The sequence below is a fragment of the Sinocyclocheilus rhinocerous genome, unplaced genomic scaffold (genome assembly GCF_001515625.1).
Source record: "Sinocyclocheilus rhinocerous isolate Xijiao unplaced genomic scaffold, SAMN03320098_v1.1 scaffold935, whole genome shotgun sequence".
Lineage (NCBI taxonomy): Eukaryota > Metazoa > Chordata > Actinopteri > Cypriniformes > Cyprinidae > Sinocyclocheilus > Sinocyclocheilus rhinocerous.
The window spans coordinates 98,502-120,514 of NW_015659710.1; the positions used below are offsets into that span (position 1 = coordinate 98,502).

Below are 22,013 nucleotides of genomic sequence, written 5' to 3' on the forward strand. Positions count from 1 at the left end.
TGATTATTGATAACATCATTGAACCTCATAGAATGATTTTTTTTTTTACTATTATTTTAACCATTTTTAAAATCTGGTTATGAGATTGAAAAACATTTCAATTAGAAGAATAAAAATGAAGAAAACCATACCATTTTTATTTATAAATTGTCCGTTTTTCATGCCAACCAGTACTGGCAACATCAAACAAACAAACAAATAGGCTACAGGTACAACACCTGTAAAAATAAATAAATGTATTCATATTAATAGGCTACAGTTCATTGTGCACTATGCCTATTTGTACGTTTATTTATTTATTTATTTTTGTGTGTGTGTTTAACTGTAATATTTTTCCAAAGGATACCAAAAGGTATTTACACGTTTCAAAGTGGTCAGTTTAATATTAATATATGATGGGTAGAAAAATGTACTGCAATCCGGAATAAACAGGCTTGATCAACTGACCAGCCAAACCAAATAACAATCATGCGCTCTCTAACAATTAAATAAAGTAACAGATAATCTACAAGCAATGTACACACAAACATTTCATCAATACAATAACATAAATCAGGGAAAACAATACCTGTTTATTCATATGCAATTTATTATTATTAGTATATAAGTTTTTGCCTCAATTTTGGGTTAGCCTTCATGTTCTGTTTGGGAAATTTAATAGCACTTTAATAGCTATCTTTAACATAATATTGATGTATATAAAACAATGTTTTAATGAGGTCCCTGGGGCCCCACACAACCAAACATTAAGAATATGTCTTCCAAATGTAAAGGATGAAGAGGCTTGGTAATGGTAGAAAAAAAACAAAAACACCTTTCCCAACCTTGCATATTGGATGTTTTCTCTTATCCAAAGCATTTGCTATCAAGTGCAATATTTGGCAGCACTACATTATTTCACGTTACAGTACATGCATGATCATAATCATAAAGGGTCAAAATAGGTGCTTTTGTAAGGTCAGACTGCCCACCCACCCTTAAAGTTCCCACACATCATCTCGAAAGGTGTAATTCAGTACCACAATAATAGAGTGGAATGTTTGTGCAGAAAAGTACTATACGAATGAGTTGATGACGACTCCTCACGTGTGAGATGTTGAACCGTATTCTTAAGGGTGACATGAGAACTTTCTCAGGAAGTTTTAAAAACAGCTTTGCGGTGCAGGCGTCTCTGCAGGATGGTGTGTAACCAAAATGAACCTTGTGAGACTCACTGGCTAATGGTATAAATAACATGTCAGGTTAACAAGGTTATACATGTTAAACGCAGCTTTGCAAGTTTTTAATATGTTCTATCCTGCATCTGACTGTGTCAAAGATTAGAAGCAGTTACATTCCCACTGTAAGAATGTATATACTTCAGATTTTATTCATTGGTTGGTTAAAACATTCATAAAGTGATTTGTAAAGTGATTTGTTTTTTAAACAAGAAAATCTCCCTCTAGAATGTATAAACACTCCAAACTTACCACCATTCCTGTAACTGAAATATAAAGGTGTGGTTCCTGTTCACTGAGCTTTGAAACACCTGCAGTTGTGGTACAAGAAATGTACTAGTTCCTTTAAAATATCATACTTTTCTCCTGAAATCTATATTTACTGGCCCAGCATACATTCAGGAAGTCCTTTTTGAGCATGAGCAGAATGATATGCACGCACGTACACACACACACACACACACACGTCTGGTCTGCTATCCTTGTGGGGACGCTCCATAGGCGTAATGCTTTTTCTACTGTACAGACTGTATTTTCTATTGCCCTACACCAAAAACCTACCCCTTTCTGCATTTTCAGATTTTCAAAAAACGTCATTCTGTGTGATTTATTAGCTTGTTTACCCGTGGGGACCTCAATTTAGGTCCCCACGAGTCTGTGTGTATTCAGGTGTAAGTCCCCACCAGAATAGAAAAACAGGTACACACACACACACACACACACACACACATATATATATATACATATTCCATAGATGTAATGGTTTTTATACTGTACAAACTGTATTTTCAATCCCCTTACCCTAACCCTAAAACCTACTTCTCACATAAAACTTGTTTCCTCATGGGAATCAAAATTTACGTTACTATCCTTATCCTAGGGAATACCAGGTACACACACACACACACACGCACACGCACACACACACACACACACGCACACACACACACACACATAAATATAGTCTCTCATCCTTTGGTTTGCCTCAGATTATTACATTTTCCTTTCACATTTTTAAACCTTTGTTGAATAAATTACTTGTCTTCAGTATTCTTATTTGATCTGATGACCTTTCATCTCAATTTTCCTTGAAAAGAAGTACACATTAGCATACTTTTAATGAAATAATTTACTTTAAAATAATATGCTTAAGTGCGCTATGAATGTAATGTTTTTGGACACTTAATTGCATGTTAATCACAATTAAATTAAATGGTATTAGGGTTTAAATTTACATTTAATGTAATTAGTCGAATGTAAGAGTGCTTTTTTCACCCACTTAAGTAGGACATTTTATGCACTTTAATTGTATTTGTCTTGACTGTACTTAAGTGTGTAACAAGTGTGTTAAGTTTTTTTTTTTGTCAAAATACATTCTCTTAACCAAGTTTACAGTTCATTGACTACTGTACATTGAGATGCTGAACTTGCTGAAATTTGTCTTGACAGGTAATGTAAGCTCAGGTTTTTGCAGCAAATGTTAACTCTTTACTTTCAAGCACCAGATAACATATAACATACTACAAAGGTAAGTATAATCTTAAGGGAATTTGCAAAAGTTTTTCAAAAATATGCTTTATTTTTGTGATTCCGCTAGGTGACACTAGTATCGCAAAAACGACATACTTGACCTTTAAGTGGTCTTTTATTTAGTAAATATTATATAATCTCCAAGTATAGTTTTTTTAAATACACTTTTAGGATTTGAAGTACACTACAAGTGCACATTCAGTACAATTAAGCAGAAAAAAGTGCAGTGTGTGTCATGTGTCTTTTCTTTTGTGTCAAAATAGTATTCAAGAGGAAGAAGTTCCTATGAATAAATCGATCAGCAACATACAGTACAGCTTACTTTAGACACTATCCTCAGAGTGTGCGGAAACCACAAAGTGATTTAGATCTGACTAAAGCCACACTGTATATGCAGACAATATAAAGAAAATAGTCTATCATCACTGTTAAATCACTGAAAAAAACTTAATGCTTTATGTACAAGAAGATGTCATGTAAGATCCTGTATATGTTTGTGTTTATGGCCAAATCACATCCATGCGAATATAGTTCAGATGTACTCTTGCCGCATGATATTTGAGTGCCTAACCCTCTTCTGGAACTGAAAAACTATGGCAAAGCCCTTGTGGGGAGTATGGGCTTGAATTAAAGACAGGCCCTCTGAGGCAGCTCTCCAGGTCATTGGGTAGTACAGTTTGACTTGTGAAAGTGCTCTGGTCTATATCTCCTGTTTCTACAATCCTCTCATTCTCTTCCACTCCTCCATCCTTATTGGAAGCTTTCTTAGGGGGAACAAGGAGATCTTCAAGAATGCCCAAAGAGCCCAGCGCTCCATCCATAGCTAAGAAGCTATTAAGACGTCCATGTATCACGGGAATACAGGATAAATCCCAACTGAAATCATGATGTGATGGCGACGCCAAGAAAGGGATTTGGTCCTCCTCCTTTAGCTCCTCATCTGTAGTCTCAGAGAAGTCTTCATTTCTCTGTGAAGCTGTCAATAACTGAGGTTTATAAGGAGAATCAATACAAAACAGATTCGTTGTGGGTGTTTCTGTGACATGAAGCACAGTTGGATAAGAGTCTTGTCTCTCCAAAGACAGACTGACTTCCTCAATGGGAGTTAAGGGAGGATCGTTGTCTCCAGGAAGAGCTCCCCAAGGGCCATGGCTGTCATCCTGAGAGCAAAAAATGGTATTAACAAGTATGGAGATGCAGTATGAAGACAATGTAGCTCCTGCAATTCAACCTGTTTTTGCAATAACAGGTGCAATATTGTATCAATTTTAATGCATATCAATATGTTAAAGGATTAGTTCACCCAAAAATGAAAATTCTGTCATTAAGTACTCATCCCCATGTCATTCCAAACCCATAAGTCCTTTGTCCATCTTCGGAACACAAATCAAGATATTTTTGATGAAATCAGAGAGCTTTCTGAGCCTCCATAGACAGCAATGCAACTAAAATGTTCCCAGGCCCAGAAAGGTAGCAAGGACATCGGTAAAATAGTCCATGTGACATTAGTTATTCAACTGTAATTTTACGAAGCTACAAGAATAATTTTTGTGTGCAAAGAAAACAAAAATAACAACTTTATTCAACAATTCTTCCTTGAATGCATTAGTTCCATTGCTGTCTATGCATGGTCAGAAAGCTCTCGGATTTCATCAAAAGTATCTTAATTTGTTTTTCGAAGATGAACAAAGGTCTTATGGAAATGGAATGATATGAGGGTGAGTAATTAATGACTGAAATTTCATTTTTGGGTGAACTATCTCCTTAAGTACAATCAAGATTATTAGGGGTTGTTCACACAGTTTTGGCATTTCTGGATTCTACTTTTTCCATTCCACTGTTCGTGTGAATCAAATCATTGGTTTTAGCTTGTGTGGTCTGCTTTTTCACTCTTTTCTTAACTCTTTTTTACAACCCCATTTCCAATAGTTGTGCATAGCCACCAGTGAGTTATATATTGACAACAAATAATAGTTTTAGCAACCAAACCTCCATATATAACAGGCATAAACTTTGGGTAAGGCCTCAGAAAGGTTAATAACCACTTCATAACTCTGTTATTGTGTTAAATACGAACACTGGCACTCTTATTTTACAGTTTCGTATAATCAAAGTTCAGAGGACATGTATAACCATGACATTTCTGCTACTGTGCTTCATAGTGGGGGAAATTCTGGCGGAAACTTTTCTCAAAAATATTAAATGTTTTCTATTTTTGAAAGGTTCCATTTTCAGGCCTTCTGCCCACATGCCAAACAGGACACAGCTTCAATATACTTGTCCAGTTGCTGCTTTTCTCAAATACAATTGATGCCAGCAGATATTCAGCTGTTATGTTGAGCTTCTGTGGCCTCCTGAAGTTCAGTATGCTTCAGAAGAGTGAAAATAGAGTACTTCTATTTAAACGCAACATGCCTGACCTTTGAATTAGAAGGTAACCCCCTCCAACCTTGTGAGCTACTAACAAACACACATCACAAGATCACTTGTATTGCATGGGTCTTAGAGAAGGCCTCCAAACTCATAATACTGCATGTTGATTGTAACATTTAACTAAAATGACCCTGTATAAATAAACACCATTACCTTTAGTAGTTTTATAGCATTGCTGTTATCAAATTTTGGTAGATTTTCGAAAATCCAAGAGACTCCAATGGACATGCACATTTTCATCATTCTGTAAAGAGAGTTTTGAGAAATAAAAGTAACAGTTAAACATAAACACACACCTAACTTACACAATGTTATTACATTCACACTGTCTGTGACTGTAACATTATGAAAGACTACAGGCATGAGCCACATTGTGAAACTACTTGCACAAAAGAAAGTGCAGACACTTAGTAAAACCAAAACCCCCAGTTCAGCACGTCACCTTTGCCGCACACATTTTAGGTACATCAGGTTGGCCAGGATCACCATAGGAACAGCAGCAGCCAAACAAATTCCAGCTATCATTCCACCTGGAAATACATTAAGCACATTAAGATTAACACATGATATAATATTGTTTGAACAATTATGCATTAACTGTTCCTAATATCTTTGAAATGACTTTATAAGTGCATACTCTATGAATAATGCATGACTGTTATTCAGTGTCTTGTATGTATGCACGGTATGCAACTCTAACCCATACCCTACAAAATGAGTAATATTGTAGTCAGAATGTGCACTGAACCTTGTGCTGATTCTCTTAAAGGAACAGTATGACTTTCCTTCATCAGTAGAACACAAAAAATATTAAACATGTCTCAGCTTTTTTTATTCATACAATGAAAGTCAGTGTGGTCCAGTGCTGTTTTGGATCTCAATGACTTTCACTCTATGGACAAAAACAGTCTTCGAAATATCTTATTTTGTGTTCCACAGACAAAGAAAGTTGTACAGTTTTGGAACTACATGAGGATGAGTAAATGAAGATGGAAGAATTCAAATTTTTTTTATATAGCAACATCACATCTGCACATCTTTTTTGTCCAATATTGTACTTCCAAACACTCTTCCCCGCTTGTTAATCATTTCTGCAGAGACTTTCTGGAAATATCCATGTTTGTATTATTCATTTAGGTCAAACTGTGATTTTAAGGTCAACGTTTCTATACTTAGCTAATCCAACACTACTTTTTTTCCAATGATCTTTGATCCTTCTCATCTATTTTATAAGGAAAGGCACCTGTTGTCTTGTCTGAACCAGTTTTGTATGGCAGTTTGCTGTGACAACAGCAAGTGGCAGGTTTCCCTTTGGGCCCTTCACCCGCAGAATTCCATGCAGAGACAAGGATTTCGACACACTCCTGTTGGCCTTGCAGCTCCCAACTCAAACGTCTAGGAAATGCATTAGGCACAGTTTCTGCAAGAACACATAAAACATAAGGAGATGAAGAGTGTTTCCAGGATGTTTCTTTCAGCAGAAAATAATATCAAACATTCATCTGCATCCCTCACACTCTACTTTAGCAATGACTAGTTAGCTGACTGACAATTTGTATTTGAACCAGGTTTCATGGTTAAGGGTCAGAGATCTAAGAGTAACTCTGTAGAATAAAAACATCAAAGTTACAATGCTCATGTAACTGTTCAGCAGGGTGGAGATATTTAACACTGACAAAAAGCCGTTATGTACTTTTTTGTCTGTTCTGCGTTTTTTGACAACACCGTTATACCACTGGATAATAACAGACATTTTTTAGTTACTGTTGTCTGTTTAACAGCTTGGTTAGAGTAGCTTATGTTGGAGACAGAAACATTTGCACATAGCCACATGCTTTCCGCTGTTGTCTCTACTTCCTGTCATGCCTGAAGCCACATGTTAAGAATAGCTGCTGGGTCTCATTCGCGCCAGCCGGAGCTGTAACTTTGAAGACACAGAAATGACAGAAGACAGAGGCCCTCGAGAGATTCTGGTGAGACTCTAGAGAATATGTGAATACACTGATGCCCAGCAGGATCAGACAGGGCATATGAACGCCCACTAACATATACACCGCACTTTACTCTCCAATAATTTTGTGTCACCACAAGTATTTTATAACGTTAGAAATTGAAAGTCATCTTAAGCATGTGAAGCCCATCCATGAATAGTTTTCAGTTTCGGTTCAAACTGATATGTGGGCCTGTCCCTTTGAGGGTGACATCTTTTTTCCAACACCTCTACATTTTTTTTTTGTGCAGTAGTAAAATATTACCTGAACACAACAATAAACAACAACAACAACAACAATAACAATCGTAGACAAACTGCTGTAGATCAAGTTTAACTGGATTTTTAAAACAGCACAACAGCCCTAAATAAAATTATAGTACAACCACTCTTTATTTTTTTCTAATAAATGATGTTCTTTTGAAAGAATCCTGAAAAAAAATGATCATGGTTTCCTCAAAAAATTAAGCAGCACAACATTTTCAATATTGATAATAATAATAAATGTTTCTTGAGCACTAAATCAACATATTAGAATGATTTCTGAAGGATCATATGACACTGAAGACTGGTTTAATGGCTGAAAATTCAGCATGACTATTAAAGGAATAAATTACATTTTAAATCATAATAAAATTGAAAACAGTTATTTTAAATAGTTAATATTTTTACTGCATTTTTAATCAAATACTGTAAATGCAGCCTTGGTGAGTGTAAAATATTTGTAAAAAATCTTATAGACCCCAAACAGCTGGTTGCTGGCTGGTTAAGATAGCAGGTTTTTAGCACTTTTAAGATGTTTTTTAAGATGGTTTTAGCAGGTTTATGCTTCTTTCTCAACCTGGCGAAGCTTGCTTTATACTCAGTTTCATATGTTGTTGCATCAGGGTATGACAGACCAAAAAAAAAAATAAGCTGGTTTAAACTGGTCTGTTGGTTGGCTTTATATGGGGTATTGTGCAATTTTTTAGCTGGTAAAGCTAGTAGATTAGCTGGCCGCCCAGCTAAACTAGTTAAACATTGGCCAGGCTGGAAGTCCAGCTAAAACTAGCAGCTTAGGCTTATGCTGGTATATATATTTTTTTAAGCATGGACATTGGTTATGGATTTTAAATAATCCACCAATGCAACAAGATATAAAACCTTTTTAAAAACTGGTTCCCATGTTAGTTGCTACTAAAATCCTTAACTTATTTACACTAAATGTTTTGCGTCATAGTTCTGCAACACGCAGAACATCAGTTTTAGACCAGTTATGTAGAAGTGTAGGGGAGTGGGGTTACTGGAAGAGGATGTGAACTCTTTCAGTAAATGGTGGAAAACCCTGCTGTCAAACTGTGGGTGTGACAGTGATGAGTCTCAAACCAAAGACAGGTAAAGTCTTTCCACTCTGCTAAATGCACAAAGGTGCACTGCATCACTTGTGGGGTGAGGTTAAAGACACCTGAGGGGTTGTGAAAAAACAACAAAACAAAAACAACAACAAAAAAAATCATCGGTTTTTATATTGAGACAGTGTTAAGGAACAAACAAAAGTTCTGATTCTGTGTGACAAACCATGTGACTCCTCCCCTCGGGCACACTGACACAAACCACAGCTCAACACACTCACAGACAGCTGTTTTACTCACGGTTCTGAAGAAGTCTCTTGTCTCTTTGTCTCTGGAAGTAAATGGTGTAGTTTGTGATAAATCCCCTTTGTTTATCTTGATTAAGCTCATCCCATTGAATCCAAATCTTTTTTTCCCCTGTATTGGTAATTGATACATCTGGACCAGATAGAGGCTCTGAAAAAGAAACAATAGCGTAGATTAAGAGATTAAGTGACCCTTCAGTCACTGAGCAGGATTTAAAAATAATAATAATAAAAAAAGTTCACTTTTTAAAATGCTACTGTATTTAATAAACTCATAAACTGACTTCTTTTGACAAGTTCTCTGTCACTGCCCTCTTGTGGCAATTTAGAGGGAGAGCAGAGATTATTGTAACACTTTTTGTTTACTGCTCTTTTGTTACAAAAAAAAGTTTAGCCTAAAACATCTATGACGTATTAGTAATCGTAATAATGTTAAGAGTCAGATATAATTAAACTTAGTTATTTATTATAAATATGGAAAAACCTCATCCGAACTTATATGAAGTGTAACACGTAAACATGTAAACATGAACAGGTATGGAAAATGTTTACTAAGGTTCAAAACTTTCTATTCATCAAAAAAAAAAAAAAAAAAAAAAAATTTAAAAAGGAAATACTAAAAAATAGGAACGAATTACATTTCAAAATATGTTAAAATAGAAAACAAGCAAGAGAGAGAAACTGCAAATATAGTAAACATGTACTTACTCTCTTCCTTTGCGTAAACCTGAACAAATGCAGGGGCTGAAACTCCACTGGCTTCTTCAGTATATAAAGAAATGTTATACAAGACACCGGCTTGCATACCTGCAAGAACAAGTTCAGAATTGTTTAAGGACTTTATAATGAAACTTGAATAATGAACACCATTACATGAACTACATTAATCTGCATAACATGTTATGATGCGTTTTTAAACCATTTTTATTATTTTAATCCTTAGATGTTAAGATCAACATCACTAGATTTTGAAAAACTCTTACCTTGTAGGATTGTAAAATTATAGTCTTTTCCTAATCTCTTCCATTCTAAGTGCATTGTACTCTGTTGCCACTGCACAACAAATCCCAGAATGCCCTCCATCTCCTCACTGTAATGAGACACGTCCCACGCTAGAAGCACACTGCCCCCTGCTGCTGGAACTAAATGTGTTATCATTGGGGCTGGTTTACCTGTGACACACGCACACAGAAAATAATATCACATTTTCATTTAGACTAAGCTCATGTAGATGTCTTGTAAATGAACACTTTCTGTGTATCCTACAAAACTAAAAAACATAAAATAAATTAAATAATAAACAGGCTCTCACCTGTATATATCAAGCTGACAGGTGCAGGTGGGGAGGAACCTGCTGCTGTCACAGCACTGACGTTAACTACAGCTGCGTTCAGCTGAAGAGTTTGACGAGTGACGTGAGCTGGGCAATTCAGTTCATGGATCTTGCCTTCTTCTTTATAAGATAACTTGTAATGTAACAAATCTCCACTGTAATATTCTGGTGTATAGCGCTGTAAGAAGAAGGAGAAATAAATAGTCATCAAGTGAGTTCATGTTGAGGGCAAAGGCCTGTGATAATGCCCCCCCCCATATGACATGATACTGACATTCTTTTTAGTCAGTTCTTTCAATGAACTGAAATGTGGTTCACAAACTGAATTGAGTGATTAATTCTCAGACTGGACTGATCTAATTCACAAACTCGATTCTTGAGTGGGACGGAGAAATAAAGAGATAGACCACCCAAAAATTCTCTTATTATGGTTTATAGTTTAAAAAATGTAAAATATCATTTTTTTTTCTTACACTCAACTATCATTTCGCTTCAGCAGACACTGATTCAACAATTGTAGTCTTATGGATTACCGTCATGTTTGTTTTGCATGTTTTTTTTTAGCACCAACTATGACCACTTGGCATATTATGGATGCTTTTATAAAAATCTCCATTTGTGTTCCACAGAAGAAAGAAAGTCACATACATCTGGGACAGCTTAAGGGTGAGTAAATGACGAGAGAATTTTCCCTTTAATTTAATGTCTGTTCCTCACATAAATCTATCATGAGTCTTCAAAATACCTGGAGTACAGTGTACAGACTAATACCTAATGCTCCACAGAAAGAAAGTGATATGCACTTTTAAAAATTATGGTTCCAAAGAGGGGTTTTCGAAGCAATACCATAGAAGAACCATTTTGGGTTCCCCAAAAAATCATTCAGTAATTGGTTCTTAAAAGAACCACTTTCTAGGACATTTTGATAATCTAAAGAACTTTCTTCCACAATAAAAAATCCCTTTGTCCAATGGAAAGGTTCCATGGATGTTAAAGGTTCTTCATAGAACCATTGATTCAAATAAAGAACCTTTATTTTGGGACAACATGAAGGTGAATAAATAATGACATTTTTATGACAAATAGTACTTGGAGTGCATGAATTAATGTGGGCTGCTAAACATGTCAAGTAGTTTATTCACTCACAGAACTGACGCATTCAAGAGATTGATTAAAAGAAAGCTATACTTCTGTGAATGACACTAATATTTCAGACCAGAATTTCAGAAAATTAAAATGAATAAGAAATATTTAAGATTTGTGAGTCACTAATCACTAAGAAAATATGTGACAATGACCATGCAAACTCTTTTGCGTAAATGGAAATGTTTATATTTGTAAAAAGCGGTTGACATTTAAGGTGCTATATAATGTAAAGTAACATTCAAAAGTTTGAGGTCAGAGAGATTTTTTAAAGAAATTAATACTTTTATTCATTTAATTGATCAAAAGTGACAGTAAAGACTTACTTAAGAAAATTTTTACTTTACTTAAAAAGTTACAATAAATTTAAAATAAATGTTCTTTTGAACATTTTATTCTTTAAAGAATCCTGAAAAAAGTATCACAGTTTCCACAAAAAAACTTTTTTTTTTTATGAGTTGCTTGAGTGCCAAATTATTTCAAAAACATAAAAAATCTTACCAACCCCAAACTGTTTGACAGTAATTTATGTTATACACAGTTTTTCCTTTGTTTGAAATCTTTGATTTATATGTCCAGTAGGTGGTGCTGTTACCTTCCACAACACTGTGACATTCAGAGCTCCATGAGTACTGGTCCTGTTGATGACTCTCCACACATCAAGTTTGTGTGAGGGTGCTAGAACATATAAAAAAATTTTTTGTCAAAACAATATGCTGATAAAACACATCGACTAAACTAATGTGAATAAAAAGGAATTACCAATTCCTGGGCTGATTATATTGAAGGGATGACTCCACATGCTGCAGTTTGTTGAAGTAACACACACTCTCAGCTCAAACTGATAGGGCGTCAACGGTTCTAATGCTTCCTGCATCAAAATACATCCAGCTTGGAGCTCCTTCACACTTCCCTGGCCCTGATCAAAAACGATAGCAAAAATATCTAAGACAGCTAATGGATGGCTTGCTTTCAGAAGAACAGTTCACCCAAAAATGAAAATACTCAAGATATAGATGAGTTTTTTCTTCATCAGAACAGATTTGGGGATTTGGAGCATTACATCACTCACCATTGGATCCATTGCAGTAAATGGGTGCCGTCAGAATGAGAGTCCAAACAGCTGATAAAAACATCACAATAATCCACAAGTAATCCACACAACTCCAGTCCATCAATTAACGTCATGAGAAGCAAAAAGCTGCATATTTGTAAGAAACAAATCCATCATTAAGAAACTTTTAACTTTAAACCATTGCTTCTAGCTAAAATATGAGTCCTCTATAGTATTACTTTCTCATCTCGTCTGAATCAGGAGAGAAATATACACAGATCAAGCCCAGCACAGTCCAGAACAGTTCTAAACAAATATTTCGGTAGATTTTGATTTTAGAGAACAACATGGGATGAACTTTTTCACTGCAGGAAATGTTATTATGGATTATGGAAATGACGGCTTAAAATTAAAATGCCTTAATGATGGATTTGTTTCTTACAAACACACAGCTTTTCACTTCACAAGGCATTAATTAATTGATTGACTGTAGTCGAAGTAGTGTGGATTATGTTGATTTTATAAGCAGTATGAACTCTCATTCTGACGCCACCTATTCTATGCAGAGGAGCCAGTAATGTTAGTCTTTTCCAAACCCAATGTTCCTATGAAGAAACAAACTCATCTACTTCTTGGATAGCCTGAGGGTGAGTAAATTCTCAGCAAATATTCATTTTTGGATGAACTATTCCTTTAACCAGAACACATTTTTCACAAATCCTTTTTTATATAAGAAATCAGTATTTGACTCTCACCCAGTCCTGGTTATCATGTGCTTCTCTGAACCTCAAAATTGGTTTCAAAATATCTTCTGAGCCATTCCAGCATATTGTAGGAGAAAGAGTGCCATTTTCAAACACAACTCGTGTTATATCTGGAGTGCTTGGAATTACTGAACAAAAACAATGTCAAAAAATGTCAAAACAAGTCTTTTCTAAACCCAATGTTCCTATGAAGAAACAAACTCATCTACTTCTTGGATAGCCTGAGGGTGAATAAATTCTCAGCAAATATTCATTTTTGGATGAACTATTCCTTTAACCAGAACACATTTTTCACAAATCCTTTTTTATATAAGAAATCAGTATTTGACTCTCACCCAGTCCTGGTTATCATGTGCTTCTCTGAACCTCAAAATTGGTTTCAAAATATCTTCTGAGCCATTCCAGCATATTGTAGGAGAAAGAGTGCCATTTTCAAACACAACTCGTGTTATATCTGGAGTGCTTGGAATTACTGAACAAAAACAATGTCAAAAAATGTCAAAACACATGATTCAGCTAAACACATATATGTACATTTGGTACGTCAAAATTCATACCCCTTTCACTGAGCGAAAGAATAAGATTAAGCAATCAAGAGCTCATGATATGATCAAAATGAGAAAGTGCTTCAGAAATTAGTAAGTGTTTGTAATTTAGTCTCTTACCAATGTCCCAGATCGAGAAGTTGAAAGTAGAGTGTGACTCTCCTAATGCATTGTGACCTCTTACATGGACTTTATATGTCATGTTCTCAACAAACAGCGATCGTGGAATAGAGACATGGCCGTCTTTGTTCATCGCATACTGGAGGAACTGGGATGTGCTGTTGCTTTGCATGGAAGAAAGACATTAAAGAAAGATTAAACACAAGAAAGGCTATTTTGATCTTTAACTCTATATTTGAAAAAAAAACATTTTTTTTTACAAAGTTTCTATGATATGATAAATATCGGATATATGATAAAGCACCTTGATGTTATCAAACTGTTAAAATAAGAAAATTTGACATACTTACTGAAATGTCACTGTGAAATTGGTAAATAAATATGTCTCAGTTGTAACCACTAGAGAGCAGTTAACATACTCCGAATTTTGGTATGTGACGCAGCTGAATTTCGGTTTACCTGGAGGGTCTAAAGCAGAAAACTAATTAATAGCTGGATATTCGTAATCAAAATCTGGTTAATTGTACAGAATGTACACAACTAACTAACATTTTTAACCAAATAAGAAACATGTAGGAAATTAACAGTTGATGAATATCACAAATATCACAGTTTTGATTCATACATTTTTTATGTATATTTCATGTACATGATCTGTTAATCATTAACATATGTGACCCTGGACCACAAAACTAGTCATAAGGGTCAATTTTTCGACTTAAGACTGGTTTTGTGGTCCAGGGTCACATACGTGCAGATGTCTCTTTCTTAAACTCCTTAAGCTATTTAACCCTTCAAATCAGATTGAGTCAGATTGAGTTGTACTTGAATAAAACCAGAGATATTAACATAATAATATATTTGTTCTTGCATCTATGATGCAGAGCGTTCAAATACAGATAACATGAACTTACAGCCAGCCTTGAAATCTTGGCCGCAAACAGTGTGCCATGTGTCTCCCTCCTTCACCTTGCAGAGTAGCCAAAATCTGGGCTGATTGATGACTATCTGTGTTTTTATTACAGAGCAATTAATTGTTTCGAAAATGGTCTCTCCATTGAAGACTATGGCAAAGTGTCTCCCACAGTGCTCAGTGTTTGATTGGCAGCCTACAGTCAAGTTGGAGCCCAGGTGGATAACATCTGAATCTACTATCAGCTTTCCAACACAACTGACTCTGTAGCAGTCTGAGCAGAGAGAGAAAACACTATTCATTTAAAAACATTCCAATGTAAAACAAATATAATCACAATGACTTTACTCACCGCAGAATTTGCCGCTGAAAAGGAGAAGAAAGACCACCTGCCAGACTCTGATGAAAAAATCCATTTCATGCCTTTCTTGTTCTGGGTTTCTATGATGATCAGTAAATATTTTTCTCCACACTTCATGCCTAGTCCTTAAGCCTCTTCTCCCGTCTTCTCTGTTCTCTCAAATGCATTTGCATGAAGCAAACCAGCATATAGTCAGAACAAAAAGTGGGTTGCCTTCAATACCATCGTCCCTTTTTAAAGATGTCACATAAAACAGGTCACACATCTGTACGTATATCAAAGGCATTAAAAAAAAAACACCAAGATAGAATGTTACCAGAAAATGATAAGCTTGCGATCTGTGTAAATAGTCAGCATTCTCATGAGCGATACTTAATGTTACAAGCCTAATCTTTTTATGTCAACCCTGTTTTCTCAGAGTTGCCTTGCTCTTTTAAGGGGCAATGACCTAGATTTGTGGTATTTATGCCTGTTGTGAAACTCTGAAGCGTGTTTCTACATGCATACTTATTAAACCGCCTTTTTAGTCATCAACAATCGTTAACTGCTATCACACTTAGCTACATCACCGGCACCGCATACTGTACATAAAATGAAATATGATGATGTTACATTAACTTTAAAGTCATGAATTAAAGAATAATGATAATTCAAATATAAAACTGAAAAATATGTAGTTCAGTATGATATACATCAAACGGCAGTGGAAGAAGTGGATATGTCAAAAGAGAAAACCAAACAAACCTTTCCTAATGCACTTTTAAAACGGTGATTTCTCCTCAATTTGGGCTCCTCTCCTGTTTCCATCATAGATTTTCACTAGCTTGATCCACAGGGCAGACAACTTCACATAACAAAGGCACGTTTGACGTTAGAGGGATGTGAAAACCAGTGGAGAAAAAGAGAACAACGCTCATTAATTGAGTAAATCTTCCTCATGAAGCCCTATGATGCCTCTCATTAAACATACATTTTACACCTAAACAAGATCTGTTGATATTAAAACATATATTTATTCATAGCTAAAAATGTGAGGCTCTGGAACAACGAAATAAGACCGAATTACCCATGTTCTCCTCACACGTTCCCTCTCACATGTGCTTAGCGTGTGAAAATAACACCACAGAACAGCCTTCCTGTCTGCCCCAGATTTTTGATCTCGTTTAAACTTAGGCTACTTTCCATCTTCATCTTCAAAGTGTTTCTGGGGAAAACCCACTGACATATATAAGGTGAATCTGAGATACAGAGTAATACAAAGATTGCACTAATAACAGTAGATTAATAAGCAGAGGCGTTTATAATAATAATAATAATAATAATAAACAATGAAAACATAAACTCCTGATAAATTGTGAGATCGAGTTGTTTACCGTTAAGGTGGAAACTGAAAAATGAACAATACAAAAGAAAACAATGAGGTTAGTGTCAGTCCCACAATTACAGTTTGTGTGAAACTGGCACACTAAACCACAAAGACAGACCACAAGTATTTAATAAATAAAGAAAAGAGGAAAGAAAGAAAGAAAGAAAGAAAGACATTTAAAAATGTCTCATTAATTTGTATGTTAAGCTTTATAAATATACCTTAATACCTTTTTCTTTTGTGAATATGAAAAGAGACATTAAAATATACACACTTTTTTGTGTTATTCGCAAAAATCTCCTTCAATAGTTACTCATATACTTTGTCACTTCAAAGCATTTGATTGCACAGTTGCTGACCTATGATATGACTTTATCTCAGGAGTCATCTGTCTTTAAAGTACCTCTGTTAGACTACATTAGGATCATTTGAATTGATGAGAAAGATTCATATACCTACAATATGAATATTATTAAATGGATGATTTATCGGATATCACATTAAAAATAACATCAAAGAGAAAGTTTAAAAGCAACTTAATCATATATCTGTCCTCATTTTGTAACATAAAAACATCAAGTGTGCACAAAATGTGGTCTTCTGACCTCAATTCGTTTTTTTTTTTTTTTTTAAAACAGTCAGCACCTTTGAAGTTCTTCTTTGAACTGTTAATCTACTTAGAAAATGGAAGCCTGTTTAAAATTATTAACTGGGGGTATCAAATGTGGGCTAATAATCATTGTTTTATATTGTCACAATTTTAATGAAACTATGCCTTTAATATTTTTAGCCCATGTGGTGTGTGTGTGTGTGTGTGTGTGTTGTTGTTGTTCTTGTTTTTATTTCATTTCCACACTACACAAAACAAAATCAAATTAATTTAATAACAGCATTATAAACATAGCCTAATAACCCAAAGATAATAAGAAGTAGGCTATATGTGACCGCCTGGACCACAAAATAAGGGTCAATTTTTTGAAATTGAGATTTATACATTGATAGCCTAGGCTAGCCTATTTACGGTAGGAAATTTACAAAATGGAACATGAACATGATTCATGAACATGTTCATGGAACATGATCTTTATTTAATATCCTATTTTTGGCATAAAAGAAACGTCTCTACTGCACGCATTATGATAGACCGATAGAAAAAAATATTTGAATCTTTTTCTTTTCTAAGAATGGCTTAACTTGAAGTGCTGTAAAAAATTTTTTGAAAAAAATATTATTTTAGGGTACTTTATGATATGTTGCCATACGGCAACAGCATACAATAGTGGATCTAACTTAGAATAAGTGTAAGCTTACTTATAGTTAATATTTTTCCTCAGAAATGTTGTTTGTGTTGATTCAATTGGTGCTATTATAAGCTTTAACACAGTACTTATTGACACCTTATACATACTTTCCAACAACTTGTGCTTTTATTTATTCCTTTCTTTTTTGCTAAAAAATTATTTATAATTTTTTAATTTCATTACATTTTTCATGAATATTATTGAAACTGCAAATGTATACAGTTAAAACAAATATAATACTATATATCATGTATCATAAAACATTGACATAAAACCAAAAACATTGCAGTTCATGAAAATTCAGCATTACGCAATCTTATGAGAGGAAGACTATGAACATGAGCCCCCCATCCCCCCATAATCCTTGAAAGATCACCGTTTTTATGTATGAAACTTAACAAAGCAGTTTTTTTCATCTGCAGGAAGAGCCAGTTCTTACAAAGACAGCATACTGAAACTGGGTGAAGATTGTGTAGTTATCATCAATAACAAACCGATATCACCTGGTTGCAGTCTCTTTTTGGTAATTCTTGCCATAAAAATGTGCTTTACAAACACAGTTACAGCAGCCCAAAAAATATCATGTTATAAAGTCAAGGGTCAAGAGCCCAACTAAAGCAAACACTAATCACCTTGATGGTAACGTCAAATGAAACAAAACATCATCATCTAAATCTCTGTTAATTCTCAATAAGCACTTTTGTAGATGTCTGACAGAAATAAAGTCAGTCTGGTTAATGAGTGAAGCTGGTGATGCTGTTTGGGGAGTTGTTTAATCATTCTCTGCTGAGATCACGAAAGATTTAATGTCTTTTGCATTTCAGTTGATTTCATCGAAGGCTGTGTCTGGAAGTCAGTTGTGTTTGGAGAAGGTTCTTATAACAAAAAACTGTTAGCTGAGTGTGCTGTGGTTTAACTATAGTAACCTTTTTTTTATTTGTGGTAAAACCATGGTTAATTTCGTATTAAAAGGAATTTAAAATAAAAATCTGTTTTGCTATATGCTAATGGACAATGTTAAACTAGTGAATTAAAAAAAAGTCTAACAACTTGAGGTAAAATAATATCCTGTATGAAAGTTTAAATTAAATTTAAATCCTCTTTATTAGTCTGCGTAGTGTTATGTCGCTCTGTGGGCAAATATCTTGCAGTCCGCTGCCGCAGGGAGGCGACAGAGAGCACAGCACTGACGTATGTAAATTAGAAATGTTGTCGTCACATTATACGTAGCTCGATATTTTCCTGATTTTGTAACCTGCATTTGTACTCTCAATTGTATGTACCCCTGGCATTGATTGTGTATGTTCTTAGCAATGCAATAATAAAAAAACAAAAACAAAAAAAAAACATTATACGTAGCTCTGTAAACATGGCGGAAGTTCAGAGCCGTCAACGTTGGGAGGAAGAAAGGTGCTGCGTTCAGAATGGAGCAATGTGAGCCGAGGAATGAAGCCGCTGGCATGGCGGACCAAACGTTAACGGTACTCTTCAAACTTTTAGCTGCGGGCTTTTATGGAATCAGCTCTTTCCTTATAGTTGTAGTGAACAAGAGCGTCCTGACCAATTACAGGTAAGAATAACGTTACTTTTTACTGGAGTTACATACTCTCCAAGTGCTTGACTGTCTCTAGATGCAGAATACTTGGGATAGTTGTGCAGAAGGACGTTGATCTCCGTGGGCTGATTTAAACATGCAATGTGAGACTGAAGCTGGTTGTTTTAAAAACAAAAAGTACAATGTTATTACCATGCATTTAGGGACTTATCGTGCTAATACCAACATGTATCATTGTGATGCTAGTATCCTTGGAGTACCATGTAAATACAATGGTACATGAATATGGTACTCATTCAGTACTAAGGTTTATATCAAGTGTAATGTTGTTACCCTTTCTGTACTTTGGTACCACCACATTCCATTTTTATAAACATAGTGAGCTACTACCTGGTTTAAACTATTTAAAATGATGATTATCCAGAATTTGCCTTTGTTTTTTTTTTCTTTTAAATGCAAGAAGCCTTAAAATGTGCATGTAAATAGTGTAATTGTAAAATAAATGCGTTTTGTATGGACTGAAGTGAGGATAGCTTTCAAATGTAATTATAATGGAAGAAGCATGTAAACAAAACGCTGTGCTTTCAGTCTTTGCTAAAAACAATCTTCCCAAACAGGTTCCCCTCTTCGATAGGTGTTGGCATTGGTCAGGTCGGTTTTCTTTTGTCTGATAAAAGTTTTTCTCACTTTCCATACTTTGGGCTTTACACATTATGTTACAGAGCAGAGCGGCATTTACATATCATGACTTTACTTTGCAGATGCTGGCAACAGTTGTTGTGTTACGGGTGGGAAAGGCCCTCCGGGTGATCACCTTCCCAGAATTTGATGATAGCATACCTAGAAAGGTGAGGAATGCTGGCCCTTTAAACGTGTGCGTGTTGTCACGTGTTCTTCCCCAAAGAATACATGTGCAAGTCTTTTTTTTGTTGACATGGGAAAAGATACCCACATGGGCCTGCAAAACAATGCAGCTTTGTAAGTGTTGCTTACAACTTTCTTGTTATGCTTTTTCAATACCTACCTTCTTGTTACTACAGACATTTCCGCTACCTCTTCTATATGTTGGAAATCAAATAACAGGACTCTTTGGGACAAAAAGACTTAAGTATGATCCAGTACATAACAGCTTTAAATATTACATATAATACATCTGCCTTGTTTTGTATTTTATGTATTTGTATCTAATTATGTGGTTTTCCTTCCTTCAGCCTGCCAATGTTTACAGTATTGAGGAGGTTTTCTATTCTCTTCACAATGCTGGCGGAGGGTTTCTTGTTAAAGTAAGTGAAAGTTCTCCAATTACTACAGTGTCTCTGATAGCTTATATCTAATTAATTAATAGTATGATAAAAATATCACTGGTTATGTCCCTCATTACAGGAAGAAATTCTCCCGGCCAGTTCAGCTGACAGTATTTACTATGATTCTAGGGGCCTTTTTAGCTGCAAGGTAAAAGTTTTCAGTGGCTCATTGTTTGATAGAATTCAAAATTCAATAGAATTCAGCCTTCTCTTGCTGGAAGAACATGCCACTTATTTACTGCTTTATAGAGGAAAGTTATTGTTTATAAGATTGTTTATGTGTTGCAACATAGAAGTTAATTATACATCACTATCTTACTCATAAAGTATGAGGAACACATATGTTTTTTACAGTGTTTGATGAGTTCCCTTATATTTCTTGTGCAGTGCTGACTTGGCTTTTGACCTGCAAGGGTACGTGTTCATTTTAATGAACGATGTCTTAACTGCTGCCAATGGAGCTTTTGTGAAACAGAAACTTGACTCTAAGGTAAGGAAAGAAACACATTCATGATAGAGATTACTCAAATGCCTTGAATGCTCCCTTAAGCAGCAGCTGTTCTCTGTAGTCATTTATTGAGATATACTGCTTTCCTATGCTTGCACAAAAATGAAGCAACTCCCCATGGATCACTAAGTTTTGTGAATTGTTTGGGCTTCCGAAAGCGGATGATGTCAGGAAGCAGTGGTTGCAATTTATTTTTTAACTCTGTCCCTGAGCATTATAACCCCAATTTGCTATTGTGGGCTGCGCATTTTACTGAGGACAGCGTCCACAACATGACAGTACAGTGCCGGATTCGCCCAAAAAGCTTATGTTGAAAGACGGAGCAAGGGGCGTTGCAGTACTGAAACACCACCTAAGCTGTTCGCCAATCACAACGCACTGGGACAGCTAACAAATCACAACACATTTTGTTTTTCGGAAGGCGGACCTTCATCAAAGCCGGAACTAATCGAGCCGTTTGTGCCAGGCTGGGGAGAAAGGTATTTTAATAATGTAAATTATGTGAAAAATAATGCGTTTTTCGAACCACCAAGCATGAGAGCATGTTCTAGTACACCCCCAAAACATAATCAAGACTTTGTAAAAGAGCATAATAGGACCCCTTTAATGAAAATGTCATGAAATAATTCACTACATAAATTTCACTTTGCAACGTTTTGTTCATGAGGATGAGGGTTTTTCTTGCAAACCTGTCCGTGCTGGCTTAATTTGTTGTTCATAATTTGACAAAGGAGACATTTTTATCTATTTAAAGGGGTCATATGATGCGATTTCAATTTTTCCTTTCTCTTTGGAGTGTTACAAGCTCTTGGTGCATAAAGAAGATCTGTAAAGTTGCAAAGACTAAAGTCTCAAATCCAAAGAGATATTCTTTATAAAAGTTCAGAGTCAGCCACACCTACCTAAAACGGCTCGTTCGAACACGCCCCCACATACCTAC

The 22,013-nt window shown here is 35.3% G+C and overlaps 2 protein-coding genes across 2 annotated transcripts in view; one reads left to right on the forward strand and one right to left on the reverse strand.

The window, feature by feature from the left end:
• Positions 1-2,787: 2,787 nt before the first annotated feature.
• il23r (interleukin 23 receptor) lies at positions 2,788-15,460 on the reverse strand. Its single transcript, XM_016532938.1, has 16 exons — positions 15,356-15,460; positions 15,031-15,269; positions 14,680-14,952; positions 14,116-14,233; positions 13,766-13,929; positions 13,436-13,572; positions 12,045-12,201; positions 11,878-11,960; positions 10,119-10,317; positions 9,790-9,978; positions 9,515-9,613; positions 8,802-8,957; positions 6,424-6,600; positions 5,623-5,710; positions 5,334-5,424; positions 2,788-3,907 (listed from the first exon to the last, which is right to left on the reverse strand). Exons 2-16 carry the CDS (start codon positions 15,092-15,094, stop codon positions 3,314-3,316), a joined length of 2,589 nt encoding a protein of 862 aa, XP_016388424.1. The 5' UTR covers positions 15,095-15,269; positions 15,356-15,460; the 3' UTR covers positions 2,788-3,313.
• A 3,484-nt stretch (positions 15,461-18,944) lies between these two features.
• The window catches only part of slc35d1a (solute carrier family 35 member D1a), a 7,973-nt gene continuing 4,904 nt past the window's right edge, over positions 18,945-22,013 (forward strand). The window contains exons 1-7 of the mRNA XM_016532942.1: positions 18,945-19,276; positions 19,879-19,912; positions 20,023-20,109; positions 20,302-20,369; positions 20,473-20,544; positions 20,645-20,713; positions 20,953-21,055. Of these exons, the coding sequence (XP_016388428.1) occupies positions 19,131-19,276; positions 19,879-19,912; positions 20,023-20,109; positions 20,302-20,369; positions 20,473-20,544; positions 20,645-20,713; positions 20,953-21,055 (579 nt within the window). The 5' untranslated portion in view covers positions 18,945-19,130. The remainder of the gene's footprint in view (positions 19,277-19,878; positions 19,913-20,022; positions 20,110-20,301; positions 20,370-20,472; positions 20,545-20,644; positions 20,714-20,952; positions 21,056-22,013) is intronic.